The 17,873-nt window shown below is 34.4% G+C and overlaps 1 protein-coding gene across 1 annotated transcript; it reads left to right on the top strand.

Annotated features, from left to right (window-relative positions):
- The first annotated feature begins 9,108 nt into the window (after nucleotides 1–9,108).
- Nucleotides 9,109–9,630, top strand: LOC143529022 (uncharacterized). The gene has a single exon (XM_077024911.1). The coding sequence runs from the start codon at nucleotides 9,109–9,111 to the stop codon at nucleotides 9,628–9,630; it is 522 nt and encodes a 173-aa protein (XP_076881026.1).
- Nucleotides 9,631–17,873: the final 8,243 nt, after the last annotated feature.

Here is a 17,873-nt window from a genome sequence, read left to right as displayed (position 1 = left end):
AAACAGGGGACCTTAAACAAAGTTAAAGGATTACTTCGTTCTTGATAGTTATTTACTTAATCGGTGAATAGAAGTATACTCTGGATCGGAATCTGGGAAGTACTCCTTGATCATTTCTACCAATTTAAAGCCCCTAATTCTTTTTATACACAGAAATACACTTACATAATCTCTATTACGAATCCTTTGTGTACCTTAGTGTTCCTAGCTATCCACTCATTTTTATCAATCTACTTTCGGGTAATACATATGGTAATAGATAGTAAAAACCTCAGAAAGTTGATCTTTTGAACCCCTTCAAGTCATGATGACTAATCAATCAATCTTGGGGTAAAAAGTCTCTAATACTTATATTAACTTTTCTTAACTTTTGTACATAGGAAATGAGATTCAATCTTTTACTGCAAATTTATAAGCCGTTTCTTTCACTCATATAACTATCTGGTTTCCTTCATCAACCCCCGAATAATGAATAAAAAAATGAAAAGATATATTCAACTCATGACACTTCCTTCCTAGAAAGAAAAGAAATAGCGGGAAATTTATGTCTTAACGAATCACACGTAGAGATATTGATAACACACATAGAGTTAATGGTATTTCATAACTAATTGATTGAGCAGCAGCCCGTAGACCACCTAAAAAAGAATATTTATTATTTGAGCCATATCCTGACATAAGAAGGCCGACAGGAGCAATACTTGAAATAGCAATCCATAAAAAAACACCAATACTGAGATCGGCTAGAACAAGGTGATAACCAAAAGGAATTACTAAAGAACTTAATAAAATTGATATGACTGCTATAGATGGTCCAATACTAAATAAACGAGTATCTCCTCTAGATGGAAGAAGATTCTCTTTGAAAAGTAATTTGGTACCATCTGCTAGAGCTTGAAGAATTCCCAAAGGTCCCGCGTATTCAGGACCAATACGTTGTTGTATACCTGCGGATATCTCTCTCTCTAACCAAACAATTACTAGTACACCTATTGTAATTCCTAATACAGGAGTAAAAATAGGGATAAGCACCCATATGATCCCATAGACCTCTTTTAAGGATTCCAATCTAGAAAAAGAATTGATAGCTTGTAATTATGTTGTATCAATTATCATTTTAACGATCAACTTCTCCCATAATGATATCTATACTACCTAGTATCGTCATAATATCAGCCAATTTCATTCTTTTAACTAACTGAGGAAGAATTTGCAAATTAATAAACCCCGGCGGTCGAATTTTATATCGCCAAGGAAAAACACCCTTATCTCCTATCAGAAAAATTCCCAATTCTCCCTTTGGTGCTTCGACTCTCGCATAAAGTTCTTGCTTCGACAATTCAAAAGTCGGAGAAGGTTTTTTACTAATGAATCGATAGTCAAACTCATTCCATACAGTATCTTTTACTCTATCAAAACGGCGGATTTCTAGATTTTCATAGGGCCCTCCCGGAATTCCTTCTAGGGCCTGTTGAATAATTTTGATGGATTCTGTCATTTCACTGATTCGTACTAAATAACGAGCTAATGAATCCCCCTCTTTTTGCCATTGGACTTCCCAATCAAATTCATCGTAACACTCATAATGATCAACTTTACGAAGATCCCATTTTATTCCGGAAGCTCGTAGCATTGGTCCCGACAAACCCCAATTGATTGCTTCCTCTCCACCAATAATGCCCACTCCCTCAACCCGTTCTAAAAAAATGGGATTCCGTGTAATAAGCTTTTGATATTCAGCAATTCCTGTTAAAAAATAATCGCAAAAATCCAAACATTTATCTATCCAGCCATGAGGTAAATCAGCAGCGACTCCACCAATACGAAAAAAATTGTGCATTATTCGCATACCGGTGGCAGCTTCGAATAGGTCATATATCAATTCTCTTTCGCGAAAAATATAGAAGAAAGGAGTCTGTGCCCCAATATCTGCCATAAAAGGGCCAAGCCATAACAAATACGAAGCTATACGACTTAACTCCAACATAATGACTCTGATATAACTGGCCCTTTTAGGGACTTTAATATTGCCTAATTGCTCTGGCGCATTTACAGTTATTGCTTCTGTGAACATAGTAGCTAAATAATCCCAACGTGTTACATAAGGCAAATATTGTATAATTGTTCGATTTTCCGCAATTTTTTCCATACCTCTGTGTAACTAACCCAATATTGGTTCACAGTCAATAACATCTTCACCATCTAGAGTAACAATGAGTCGAAGAACACCATGCATTGATGGGTGGTGAGGTCCCATATTTACAATCATGAGGTCTTTTCTTGTAGATGGTACAGTCATAGGTTTTTCCTGATTCATTCTTCCATGAATTGCTGAAAGCGAAAAGAAGTTCATCAAACTTTAAGCGAAGAATTCAAATGAACTCTTCAATTTCTTCAAATTAACGACTTTTTCTCTCTCGAATATCCAACCGCCCTATTAATTCTTTATAACGCGCTCTATTTTGTTTTGACAAATAAGCCAGCAACCGTTGACGTTTTCCCAAAATTTTCCGCAGACTTCTCTGAGATAAATAGTCTTTTTTGTGCAATTCCAAATGTGAAGTAAGTCTCCGTATCTTATTGGTGAAACTTACTACTTGAAATTCAACAGATCCTCTGTTTTCTTTGTTTTCTTCTTGTTCTTTCAAAAGAATTGAAATAAATGAATTTTTTACCATAAAATAATTTGATACTCCCCTTTTTGCAGATATTGATTTTATTGATCAGTAATAATAATGTCATAAATTTTCATGTAGTATACACAACAATCATAATTTCTTTATATTCATTTTATCAATTAACATTAACCTATTTTTGAGTTCATTTGCCTAGTGATACAAAAAGACGATACCAAATAGTTTATCTTTTTATTTATTTATAGCTTGAATTGATACGCCATTTCCTTATTATTTATCCTAATAGGACAGTACATGTGTGCATCGGGTTACTTGCATATAACATGGATATTTACAGATCACGGACAGCAGAAAAAATGAAAAAAGATGATTGATAGAACAACAGAATATATAGGAAACTCAAAATTTTCTATTATGGATACATATATATCCTTAACATACTAAAGCGGCTCCCATTATTGGTGTCAAACCAATAGCGATTCATACAAGCTAAATCCTCTAATCGATAATTAGGCCAAAAAAAGAACTTTAATTTAATTAATTCATTTTTTTTATGTCAAAATTTTCACTTTCATCCAAAAATTGACTCCAGTTTTTTATCTTGTTCTCCTTGCAAAATAATTGATTTCTATGCACATTATTTTGATTCTTTAAATTGAAAGAAATTAGAATTCTCAATTCTCTACGACGTCTAGACGATAAAATTTTTTCAGGAACAAGCAAATTAGAATTCTTTTTGTCTCTATTTAGAGTTTTTCTTTTATGTCTTGGAATGGATTCATCAAAATGATTCTTAGCAACATTTTGGGGGTTTCGGTATCTTTGATTACTTTGGTGCTTACTTTTATGAACCAATGAAATACCTATGATTTGATACATAAAAAACTGTCCATCATTTTTTACAGATAGACGGGCAGGTTCCATAATCAAAATTCCCTTTTTCGTTAATTGTGTAAGATTTAAACGTCTCCTCATTATATCCAGATTCATTTCTTTCCTTTGAATATAGGATATAGTAATATTTCTTACATTTATGAGGCTAACCAGGAGACCGTATATCTGGATATTATTCATCATTTTTTGATTCAATTGATTCAAACGTCCAGTCCATCTTAATTGCAAAGGAAAATCTCCTTTAAATAATATGTTTAGTTTTTCAATTGATTCTAAAAAAGATTCTTCAATATTGTTTTGATTCTTTAATTCAAAATATTGTTTTGAATTGGATGGGCTAAAATTTAAAAAATCCTCACCCTCCTCTTGCCTTCCCTTTCTATTTTGATTTTCACTAAAATTTGGATTTCTATTCAAATTAAAAAGAAGTAAGTTGCTTGAGATAAACCAAGGTTTCTCTTTATATTTATGATAAAGTATCACAAGCTCTGGAAAGAAAGAAATTTTCGGATTTGATATGAGGCGATTTAAGATTAATAATTTTTCATTCATTCCCATCCAATCAAAAAAGACCTTTTTGTAATTAAATATTTTTATTCAATTTCCAACCCAAATATTTTCTATCTTTATTTTTTTCCATATATATATAATTGCTTTTTCCTAGATAATTCTTGATGGGAATATTTTTGAGTATGTTAACAATTTTTTCTTTCTTTCTGGTGGAATTTTCTTGCTTCTTATTTGTTTCTAATGATGATCTATAAATATAGGCCTTCTTTTTAGTTTCAGAATCAATATATTTATATGATAAACGATCATATCTATAGTTTTTTTGAAAATTATCTTCTTTATTTGGTAATAAATAGACTTTCGAGTTTTTTTTTTTTGTAATCAAATAATGGGTCTTTTTCATAGGAATACCATTTGTTTAGATCCTTATTTTGAGACGTCTGGCATTTCTTTTTTCCATTTCGCCCTTTTTGTGGGACTAATCTAGACCATGTAATCTGAGATAAATCGTATTAATAATGACCTCTTAACCAGTTTTTCCAGGGATTCATTCCATAATTTGGAAGTTGATTATGTGTTACTTCTGAATCAAATATTCCTTGTCTTCCAAAAAAATCCTTTATTTTATTCTTAAGAAAAAAAGACGGTCCATTATACTGAAGAATAGATCTGAACTTATTGAAGTGAATAACCTGGGTTTGTGATAATTTGAAAAATACATATTTTTGTGACAAGCAAGATAAATCAAAAAAAATATGTGACTTCCCCTTACTATTTCTAAGATTATCAAAAGCCTTTTTTATATTGATAGTCGAAATAAAGTCCATTTTATTTTTTTTTTCTTTTCTTGATTTGGTTCGTTATTGTCAATGTATTTCTTAATAATTTTTTTTGTTGATTCCATAAAAAGTTGTAGAGCGATTCTGCGCATATTAATGATACATAGAAAGATATCTATGTATATCTTTTCAAAGAAAAATTGAATTAATAATTCAATATTTTTTATTTTGAATATTTTCCAAATTTTTGGCGGTGATTTTCCATTATTCTTTTTTTTTCGTTATTTCTATTTGATTTATGATTGTGTTTCTTTTATCAATTCTATGTTTCATTTCTTCTTCTGCCTGTGAATAATTTGTGAAACCTGTAGATCGATTTTGACTAAGTGATTCATGAATTATCGGATTGCTTATTATAAAATCCTTTTCTATTTCAGTTTCATTTGATTTATATATTTCTCGCGGTATAAATAATGGAATTTTCTTTCCTTTTAAAAGTTCTTTTAGTATTTGTTTTACAAATACTAATGCTTTTTCTTCTTTTTTTTTTATTTTTTTTAAAGCTCTTCGAACTCTAAAATTAAATTTTCTTATTTTGACTTTATAGTCTATATCTTTCAAAATTGGTTCAAAAAAGGAAGGTGTTTTTCGCGGAGGACCAAAAGGATATTCCGTTTCCATTCCAAAAACTGTTAAAAAACAAGAATCAAAATCATCTTGTTGCTTTTGATCTCTATCAGAGAGTCGTAGCTTAGATTTGTGCCAAGGTTTCAAACGAAAAGGATATAGGATTTTGATTTGAAAACCTTCGCTGAACCAATTTTTAGGAAATTCTGTTTTGGAAAATTGAAGACCATTATAGCTACACTTTAGATAAATTTCTCTATTCCAATCTTGGAAATCCTCGTACCATTCCGGAGATTGTCTCAATAAAATACGGCCGATATTCTTAGCTATTATTAATAAGGGTAATTTAATATATCTTCTAAAAATTGATCGAGCTAGTAACAGAACACTTCTTGATTTTTGTGCATATGGAATGTTCTCCCAGAATTCTATTGCGTCTTCCTGGTCGTTTTTTTTATTTGGAATTGTTGATTTAAAATCTCGAATTCTGACTTTTTGCCCGACCAATCTCTAATAAAAAAAAAAGTTTCATTAGGTCAGATATAGGAAAAGGAAAATCTTCCGTTTTTTCCAAAAAAAAGCGGGGAATGGGGATTTCCTTGAGACGGTCCCCAAATAACCATTTTACGCCTTTGAAGACGGCTAGAGGTTTTGATTAAGGCTCGACGAAAATCTGGTTCTTCCAAATAACTTATAAAACCCGAATCTCTATTAAATTTTTTAAAAAGATTAAAATTCTTGAAATTAGACTTCTTAAAACTTCGTGTGGAACGAGTTAAAAATGCTATATGTTTAAATTTTCTTGTTCGAAGCTGGTGATCCAGCCCTTGCATTATGCCTTGTTCTTTTCGTCGTTTTATAAAATATTGTTCCAACTCGTTGATTAATTTGTATGACCATCGAGGGAGTTTTTTACCTATTTCGTTTATTCCAATATATTTTTTTTCACGTTTAGGGTTAGTTAGAATTGCGTTCAATGAAAACTTTAACCTATTATTTGAATCGATTTTGACTTGTTTTTTTCTGATATTTCGATTTTCTGTTCATTTTCTGGAGAATTAGGATAGGGAAGAAGGATACCATGAATTTTATTTAGTTCAGCTTTTTCTGTGCAATTTTCTATCGAAGTTTCATTTATGATTGAAGAAGAAAAAATTTTCTTCATTCTTCCACGATACATCCCATTCAAAAAGGGATCATACATTTTCACTAGGCAATTTTTTTTGTTTTTCGTCTCAGCATTAGACAATCTAGTCTTTGTTTCAAGTATATTTAGAGAAAAAAATACTGTCTCTAAGGCCTCAATTCTATTTATCAATTCATTATTTAAGTTGTTATTTTTATCTTGATTGATATAAAGCCACTCGGCGTATAGTTCATCAGGGGAGATTTTTTCTAATGTAAACAACGATATTCTTCTTGCTAGTATTTCCCCAAAAGTTGACAAACTCGGAGGATATGTAAAAGATATTCTTTGTTTCCATCGCTTTGGCATGTATAAAAAAAATATTGTGAGGCTTCTTTTCTTACAGAGCCTTTCAATTTTTTATTTATCTTTCTTATGTATCGTAATGGACGAGTCCATCGGTTATAATCGAAAAAAAAGTAAGAATAGGTTTTTCAAAAAAAAAAAGTATTTTTCTTCATTTTTTTTTCTTTTTTTCAAGTATTTTGAACTTCAAATTTTCTTGATTCCCATACATATAATCAACTTCTTCTTCTTCCATTTTGTCGAGCTCGTTCAGTTTATCACTAAAAATAGGTGACGGTATTCTGCCTAAATAGTAGACACAGGTAACTAATAATAAAATACTAAAGATACCAGCCATCTTTTTTTTTAATTCTGACTTTTTAAATTCTGACACAGGGTATTTATTAGATCGAATGTAGTTCCGAATAGATCGATTTTTCCGTATCCAAACTAATAGCAATCCAATCCATTTCATGAATAAAATGTGACCAATTATCCAACCAACAAAACTACTTGTTAAAAATAAAATCTTGCTGTTGCATCGAAACATAAAAATGTTGACTAATCTCGCTAACATTGAACTTGGTAAAATGAAATGATTCAATAATTGAAAAATGAGATTATTCAGGAATACACATTGAATGCTGAGATTACGCATTGAATTTCTGGTAGAGTCCATGGAGTTTTTAATATTTTAAAACTTCAAATTATTAAAACTTTTTTTTAAAATGGCTTGTGGCATCAACCTAAAGTCTTAGACTGTCTGTAGTAAATGGAGTTTTTATGGGGACGTTTTGCATCATGTGACGTCACGTCATAATATGATCGTTTTTACAACAAATGGGTTTAATGGATAGAGCCCTTTTAATCATTACCCAATTAATTAATTCATTTTTTTGGCTTTTAAATACTTTTAATAAAAATAAAATGTTTGATTGGTTGGAGTTTGTGGGAAAAAACTTGATTGGTTGGATGAATCATAAGGGGGACGTTGTGTAGGAAACGCTACCAATCCAAAACCAGCTCAAAGCACCAAGGGGCGGTGTGTCCGGGCGCCAATGGGGGCTTTTTGGGTGGGTATAGCGTCCATAACGCAAGACCTTAGGTACTAGATTCTTACATGTTAAGACATTTCTATGTCTACAACAAAGTGAAAAACATTTCACCACGATACCACATTATTATCATGTAGGTTAATAACGCCCACAAAAAAGTGTATTGACTTCACATAAAAATTAAACAGAAAGAAAGTATGAAATGTAACTTTTTAAACCGATATTAAGCCACCGACTTATAAAAAATTTGTAAGAATTAACAACATTCACAATGTTGAAAGTTCACAAAGTGTCATATCATCATCACATTAATTTCCAAAACTTTTTTAAGCCACCCCTCACTTTCATCTACTGCATCAAACCTCCGTATTACCCCCTCCTCTCAAACAAATAAATAAATAAATTATTAAAACTATGTGTGTGTGATGTGAGATGGGTGTGATGATGTGGCGCTGTCTTGTAGTCTGCAGGGAATGACTTTGGTCTAAAGACTTTGCACCAAAACGTTGCCTAGTTATATCTTCTACGTTTGCGACCCGCAAAGTAAACAGACAAGGGGTAAAAGAACCCTATTTGTACATGCTCTAGGAGCTCTGAGAGCATCTACAACACGAAACTCTTATACCACTTAACATATTCGTCATATCATATTTAAAAAAAATCTCAAAATCTCATTCTCTTTCAACATATGTTCACAAGCTCAATAAATAAATAAATAAATGTGTGTGATGTATATGAAAGGAGGAGATAGAAAGTGGGGCCACCATATTGCCCGACTCAAGTCTGAAGGCAAAAACTCTTGGACTCGTTCAAGTTAAAATATTTAAAAGGAAAAAAGTGAGGTCTTTCAAAATATTTATGAACTTAAAATAATTTAAAAAGGTCAAGATTTTCCTTTTTTTTCAATATTTTATAAAAGAAAATTAACATTTAAAAAAAACGTACAAAAAGCACTAGCCGTTGCGAAATAATTTGCGTAAACTATCCGTTATAACTCAAACGGTCATCACAAACCTCATACCTTGACTCCTTTATATATATAGCCGTTGCAAAATTATCACCATTATCTATCTCAAATCTCAACCTTTGTTTCCAATCTCATCCAAGCCATCTAACCACACAACATATTCACACAAATGGGTCTCACAAGTGACGCTCAATCGCACCACAAAACCCACAAATTCTTCCTAATCTGCAACTACATCTTACTCGGGGCCGCTTCGAGTTGCATATTCCTCACTCTCTCCCTCCGCTTATTCCCCTCGGCTGTCGGCGCACTGCTAATCCTCCTCCACGCCATCACAATCGGAGGAGCCATCTCGGGTTGCAACGCTGTGTCTGCAGGATCAAATAAATGGTACGCGGCCCACATGACCGCCACGGTCTTGACCGCGATCTTCCAGGGGTCTGTTTCGGTTTTAATTTTCACAACCACTTCGAATTTTTTAACCGCGTTGAAGTCTTATGTGAGGGAGGATGATGCTGCGGTGATATTGAAGATGGCTGGTGGGCTTTGTGTGTTGATGTTTTGCTTGGAATGGTTGGTTTTGACTCTTGCTTTCTTTTTGAGATATTATTCGTTTGTCGAAGGTGGCCGGGCCGGCGGGAAGGTGTCGGCCGAGGATACGATGATGCGGACTATGCCTTTTCATGTTTAGAGAATGATATGGGAAATTGGAAAGTTCTTATGTTATTTTGAACTTGTTTCTATTTTTTTTTAAGAATATTTGTCTATGGTTTAATTTAATTTATTTTTTGAAATCGAATTTATGTGTATAGTGTTTTTCTTATGAAATGGTGATGAATTGTTTCTGTTTACAATTAAGTAAAATCAAACCTAATCATGTCAAATTAATTGATAAATATCTTATGGAAAACAAATTAATAAAAATATAAAGGGGTAGGAAAACCTCAAATAATAATGTCAAATTTGCAGATTTGTTTCATATCAAGAACATGTTTCCTGAGCTAATAGACCAGTCACGGGTTCGTTTACAATGGTGGTTACAACTAAATGAATACGAGGTGATTCCAAAGCGTTTCAAGACTGAGAGGATGAAGAAAAACACTTGAAACAAAGCTCAAGTCCCGTATCGATAATCAACACACGAATATTAAACGAATTATTAATCATAAAATATCACTCTAAAAACTGATTACAAACCCTCAAACCCTAACTCGATTTGACTCTTGATGAACCCTAACTCGGTTACACTAAACTCACCTCTCTAATGTCTAACCATTACCCGGTTTATATAAGACTAACCTAACTTGTTAGCCAAGATATTACCAAATATAATAAACCCTACTTCTTGGGTTGGGCCTTACACTTGGGCCAAACAACAATTGACCCAACAATCACCCCCTCAATTGTTGTACCCGAGTCACCCGACTCACCCCCTAATTTCCTACTCGAAATTGGCGGGTCTTCAACTTCACGCTTGTCATCATTCTCTTGATTCTTCCGAGGCTTTTCATGATCTCTTGAAATGTTCTTTCGGCTCCACTTGGCTAGAAGTAACACTTGCTTCGTTTGATCATCACACGCCTTCCCCCGGGCTTGAATCACTTTCTTGACAACGCGTTTAGTTTCTTGAACACTCTTCTTTGGACTTTGAATTTTGGAACTTGGATCTTTGATTGGAATCTGACTCGTAACCGGCTTGTCTTATTTCAATCCAATTCTTTGAAGATCCCTACCTGCAAAATTCTTCATTCCAATGATAGCTCGTTTACCGGGACTTGTTATCTTGAGATTGATCTTGTACAATCGATTCTTGGTCCTTGTCACCTTCATCAAAAGCTTACCTGTATCATCTTTCATGGTTAGCAAATCATGTTTCATGTGAATCTCGCATCCACCTTCCGTTGCTTGACCAAGACTTATGATATTGCACTGTAAGCTCGGAATGTAGTACACATCGGTCAACAAACGTTGCTCCCCCGTTTTACCTTCAATTAAGACCGACCCTTTTCCTCGAATATCAATACAAGATTCATCTCCGAACTTCACCGTTCCCGTGACTTGCTCATTCAATTCATAAAAATAGGATTTATTACCCGTCATGTGATTCAATGCTCCGTTGTCGAGATACCAAACATCTTTCTCCATCAGCTCGGTTTCGAAACGCTTTGGAATCACACCATCTTCATTCAGAAAAACCGTTTGCTCGATTGATGCTACCAAGTTGAAGTATTTGTCTGGAACCGCATCCAGTAACTTCTTCACCAAGACATCTTGCTCGAACACGTGACCAAGACCCGTTGCCTTTGAAACCATACCGGTTATTTTTCCCGCAAACTCGTCAACAGTCTAGTCTTCCGCCATCTTGAGTTTATCAAATTCGCTTTTCAACGTCAGTAGTCGAACCTTTTGGACTCGCTCGGCCCCAACAAACTGTGCCTTCAAAGCCGCCCATATTTCTCGAGCATTCTTGTATTGAGAAACCCGAAGAAGAATATTACCTTCCATAACTTGGAACAAAAACGATCTTGTCGTTTTATTTTTCTTTGCGTCAATAACCGCACCCTCATTCGGTTGAACAACTTCCCATAACTCTTGATCATCTAAGATCTCTTCCACCACAATCGTCCATGTGATGTAATTAGTTCCATTCAACTTTGGAACATGCAACGATATCCCCCCACTCGCCTTGGGTTGGATTATCGGCTCCTCTTTGTCACCTGCCATTGACGTTGTCAAGCCCCCTTGCTCCACTTCATTGGAACAAATAACCGAACCTGTTTGCTCACAAAACAAACTCTGAATTAAACCCGCTTGTCAACCCAAATCAAATACGAACTATGAATTGAACCGTCTTATTCAACTCAAATTAAAGCAACTAACAAATGTGACTAAACCAACTTGTTTAACCAAAAAAGAAAAGAAATAAAGATAACATAACTTTTGACCTTTTATTCTTTTTCTTCGGATTCCCCAAGTACTAAAGGCAAGCAATATAAATAAATCTTGGAGAGGTGCTTGTATTCTGTTGTAGCCACCACAAACTTTTGCAAATGTACTTTTTTTTTTTTGCGATTATTCTCGATAACAAAAGTCAAATCCTACTCTTGCAATTAAACAGTGGCGGTGACGAAACTAAATTAGTAATTAATTCAACAAATAAGTTGACTTTGGTGGCACCTTTTTCACAAAGCCAAATAACCACCGAAACCTGTTTTCGATCAAAAAACCTTTTTGCAATTCCGATCATTGCAGCAGAACAATCCTTTGCCTGCCGCGGAACCCCAACTGGAACCGATTGGAAACCAACTAGTTTCCGAGTTGTCGCCGCACAAACAACCTACTCGTTGCCGCTATCCAATCGACGAGTCGTAACTCCTTAGCCGCCGATACCCGGTTAACTCGATTATCGATTTCTTGAACTTGGCTCTGATACCAATTCAAGTCCCGTATCGATAATCAACACACGAATATTAAACGAATAACTCTCGTTTATATTAATCAGAAAATATCACTCTAAAAACTGATTACAAACCCTCAAACCCTAACTCGGTTTGACTCTTGATGAACCTTAACTCGGTTACACCAAACTCACCTCTCTAATGTCTAACCATTACCCGGTTTATATAGGACTAACCTAACTTGTTAGCCAAGACATTACCAAATATAATAAACCCTACTTCTTGGGTTAGGCCTTACACTTGGGCCAAACAACAATTGACCCAACAAAGGCATCGAATCATATGACGGATAAAAAAATGTATTTCATGAACCGAACGGATGGGTTATGGGAAAGGTGAAGTTTATAGACGAATCTTGTTTTTGTTTTGATATTCGGGGAAATGGGCCAGTCTTGATTGAATGAAAAACGAGGAGCAACGCTAATTGACCAATGTTTACTACAATCCAAGCTTTAACTATATCATAAGTCTTGGTCAAACAATGGAAGGTGGATAGGAGATTCACATGAAACATGATTTGCTAAACATTTACAAGGACCAAGAGCCAATTATACAATGTTTGCCTCAAAATAGCAAGTCCTGGTGCATGAGCCAACATTAGAATGAAGAATGTTATAGGTCGTGATCTTTAAAGAATTAAACTGAAAGAAGACATGTTGAGTATGTATTTGATTTCACTCAAAGATCCAAGTTTCAAAAACCAATGTATGAAGAAGAATGTTCAAGAAATTAAAACCAAGGCCAAGGAAGATAATCAAGCCCAGAGACGATGTCTAATGACCATAAGAAGTAGTTGTTCGTTAAAGCTAAGTGGATCCTAAAGGACAATGCAAGAGATGATGTCGAGACTCAGTCGAATCAAGTTAAAGACGACATGCTTGGAGTTGTAGGACACCTATTTCTAGTAAAAAAAATTGGGGGGGGGGGGGATGGGGAGTGTTCCGGATACAACAATTGGGGGTGATTACCAGTTCACTTGTTGAATGGTCTAAGAAACAGATTCAATCCGTGAGTCAATAGGGTTGGCTTAAATATGTCTTATCCAACAAGTTGATTTATCTCCTATTAATTACGTTTTTGCTTTGTGTACAAATAGGTTTGTTTGGCTAGAAAGTTGGTTAGTATAAGTGTTTTGAAACTCGACCCGGCAAGTCAGACTGGTCTAACTGGGACCCGGTCCCTATACCAGGTCGGGTTAGTGTACTATTTAGGACGTGTCTAAAAGCCTAATTAGACGTCAAAATGCATAAAGGGAGGACACAACGCATAAACGGAGACCAAAACCCATAAACAGAGGGCATAACACATAAACGGTGACAAAAACGCATAAACATAGGTCAAAACGCATAAACGGTGGCCAATACGCATAAACGGTGGCCAAAATGCATAAACGGTGGCCAAAACGCATAAACGGAGGTCAAAACGCATAACCGATGGTCAAAATGCATAAACAAATGTCAAAGCGCATAAACATATCCAAAAAGCCTGAATGGGCGCCAAAACGCATAAACGGTGGCAAAAACGCATAAACATAGGTCAAAACGCATAAACGGAGGCCTATACGCATAAACGGTGGCCAATACGCATAAACATAGGTCAAAACGCATAAACGGTGGTCAAATTGCATAAGCGGTGGTCAAAATGCATAAACAGAGGTCAAAACGCATAAATATAGCTTGAATCGACGCCAAAACGCAAAAACGGTGGCCAAAACGCACAAACATAGGTCAAAACGCATAAACGGTGGCTAAAACGCATAAACATAGGTCAAAACGCATAAACGGGGGCCCAAATGCATAAACGGTGGAAAAGCCGCATAAGCGGTGGTCAAAATGCATAAACAAAAGGTCAAAGCTTATAAACATATCCAAAAAGCCTGAATGGACGCCAAAACGCATAAACAAAGGACAAAACGCATAAACGGAGGTCAAGATGCATAAGCGGGGGTTAAAATGCATAAACAGAGGTCAAAGCGCATAAACATATCCAAAAAGCCTGAATGGACGCCAAAACACATTAACGGAGGTCAAAACGCATAAACGAATCTAAATTGGATCAGATTTACATTTAGTGGGGGGGGCACAACTTGTTCACTTACATGCCTCTTTGAATTATTTTATTACTAAACTAGGGTATATACCCGCGTGACACGCGGGTGGAATAAATTGTCACTAAACATAATCAACTTAAACATCAATTTAAACAAACATAATGTTTCTTTAACTATTAAAACTTTAAAGATTTACATTGTCACTAAACACATCACCATACCAACCAAAAAGTAATAGATTTACATTGTCTTAATATTAAAACTTTCAAATTACAATAAGGGGGTGTTTGGTACAGAGAATGGAAATGGAGAGAAAATAGAAATGGAAATGAAATTGTAGAGAAAGAGAATTGGTATGGAGAATGAGAATCATTTCTCTTGTTTGGTACACGAGAAAATAAACAGAGAACTCTACCATACCCAACCCCACCTCCACCCAACCTGACACCACTCACCACCGCAGCCCCACCACCACAGCCCCACCACCACAGCACCACCACCACAGCCCCACCACCACCACCAGCCCCACCACCACAGCCCCACACCACCAGCACCACCACCACAGCCCTTTCTTCAACCACAGCCCACCACCACCGGCTGCCGCCACCAAACCCCCTTCTTCAACCACAGTACACAAGAAATTAAAAAGATTCAAATTTTTGGAACATAAGATATAGAAAAAGGAGGCTCAGATCTGTCATCACTGCCTCTTTGGAGATTTTGTGGTGGTGGTTGTGGTGGCGATGATGATGATGATAATCAGAAGCCACCTGCAACCACCGCTGATTTCCACCACCACTGTCACCCACCTGCGACCACAATCACCCGACCATCTGAAAACCCTAACCTACCACGAACCACCACTTGAAACCCTAATCTCCGTTCACCCGTACCACCTGCAACCTACAACTGGTTACCATCTCTGTGTTCACCACTGCGAACGGCGGAGACGGGGTGGTGGTTGCAGACTTGGAGACGAGGTGGCGGTTGCAGACTTGGAGACGAGGTGGCGGCCGGAGACGAGGTGGTGGCCGGAGACGGGGTGGTGGTCGGAGACGAGGTGGTGGTTGCAGACTTGGAGACGAGGTGGCGGCCGGAGACGGGGTGGTGGCCGGAGACGAGGTGGTGACATGCTATGAGGAGGCTGCTGAGAAATGGATTTCTCTTTGTTTTAAAGAGAAATGGAATTCTCTAATTTTAGAGAAATAGAAAGAGAAATAGAAATGAAAAGTGGAAAACAAACAAAAGAAATATTTCTAATTCCATTTCTCCCCAATCAAGTCCCTCTACCAAACACCCCCTAAGTTAATTTGAACATAACAAACATAATAAATTTAAACAACAAATTCAAGCAACACAATACTTCTTCAAACTTTCGGACCAACACGTTAACCATTTACATTGTCTAGATCTTAAAAGTTAAAAGTTACAATAAGTTAATGTACATCGAACAACCAAAAAACATCAACAAAAGACATAAACATGTACTTTCATATTAAACCACCATCAACTTCTTTAAATATTCTACCAAAAGAAACTCATTTTGCTTCACCACATGAAAATATAATTAAAATTAGCATCAATATTAAATATATTTAATAATGAGTAACATTTGAACATTAATAAAGTTGTTTTTATTAAAACAAAATAACATATAACAACAAACAAAGTAAAACGACAACATAAAAAATCTTTCTAACTTAAACCATTAAACCAAAAAGATATATCAATAAAAATCTTTTTTTGTCGTAATTTTATACATAACAAATTTGATACTCATTTAAAACAACCCGTTTTAAAATATTTTCAAAATAGTTACAAAATATAAAAAATTGGAATTAGTCAACTTCAAAAAATTATGATTTTTTTTTTGAGTTTTGACCAATCTTGCAACAAACATTTAAATCAATGACATTAATATTTTGTTAAACTTGCAAAACATAAAAACGATTTACAAGACATTAATATTTTGTTAAACTTGCAAAACATAAAAACGATTTACAATAAATAAATTTTCAAATAACTTTGGAAAGATTAAAAAAATTTATGTTGACTTTGAAAATATTTAAAGGTGAAAAAATATGATACAAAAAATATATATATCATATATACATGTAATAAAAAAAATATATTAAAAACGTGGAAATTAATTGTTATATTTAAATGAGAATATTACTAAAGACATTACTAACGAACGTATATGAATATCTCGTACAAACAGAAAATGTAATAAACACGTATTTAAGATATTGACATTTTATGTTGAGTATATATTAGGAAAATGAATTAAATTAAAATATATTAAATGGTCGGTCAACAATATTAAAGAAAGTTATTAACTTTAAAAATTTTAGAAAACACCGACCCACATTATAGTCAATTCCAAAAATAAATAAATAAATTATACTCAACTTATTTATTTAAAATTCGAATTATTAATTTGAATACACATAAAAAGTAATAATTATAATAATGACTTTAAACTCTATTATATGATTTGATTAAATTAGAATATAATAAATTGTTATTTAAGTTATAAGTCGGTTTACCAAAATTGTTAAATGAAATTTGTTATAGTCAAAGATTTGATTTAAAAAGTTTAAATGTCTAGCGAGTTTTTCGGTGGAGGAAGACCCGAAGGCGGGAAGGTGGCGGTGGAGGTGGAGGAGGAAGACCCGAAGGCATGGGCACCGCCGTTTCGTGTTTAGAGAGTGTGGTGAAGAAAGAATTAAATTTGTTAATTATGTTATTTATTTTGGAGTTATTTTTATGGTTTTCAAGAAATTATGTATGGTTTAATTTAATTTAGTTTTTAAATTGAACTTGATGTTCATCTTGGTGAATTGGAGGTTTTTGTAAGATTTTATATAATAGTTTGCTTTTAATTTAATGTGTGGATTAGAAACCTTACTCTGTTTAATATTTTAGACTGTTGCAAAAAAAAGTTGAAAGAGTCGTTGCAATACCGGATTAAAATTGTAATGTTAGACATTCTAATTAAATAGACGCCCGTCATAATATACATGTCATAAAAAACTAACTACAATAACATGAAAGTCTAAATGTCTAGCGAGTTTGTCGCAAGAACTCTTGACAATGGACTCCGTTTTTTTAACAATACACTGGTGTAATGGTTTGATGCACTATCATTGTATTTAATACGTAAAATACAAATATAATTTTCTTAACACAACACGACTCATATCATATTAAAATATAATGGTATAAGTTTTATTAATCGAGGTGAATTAAAGGTACATTGAAACTTTAGGAAATATTTTTGTAAACGATGATAATTTGATTAAGGAAGTAGGAAGCTAGATGAATTCATTGTTATACACATTTGCATCACTAATTACGACGAAAATCAACTTATGAAGTTAAACATCCCGTGTCAGAAACAATTATATTAGTGAATCAAACCTA

The sequence above is a fragment of the Bidens hawaiensis genome, unplaced genomic scaffold (genome assembly GCF_021521415.1).
Source record: "Bidens hawaiensis isolate Kalapana, Puna unplaced genomic scaffold, B.hawaiensis_p1.1 tig00008407_1, whole genome shotgun sequence".
Classification (NCBI taxonomy): domain Eukaryota; kingdom Viridiplantae; phylum Streptophyta; class Magnoliopsida; order Asterales; family Asteraceae; genus Bidens; species Bidens hawaiensis.
This window is presented reverse-complemented; position numbering and strand designations above follow the sequence as displayed.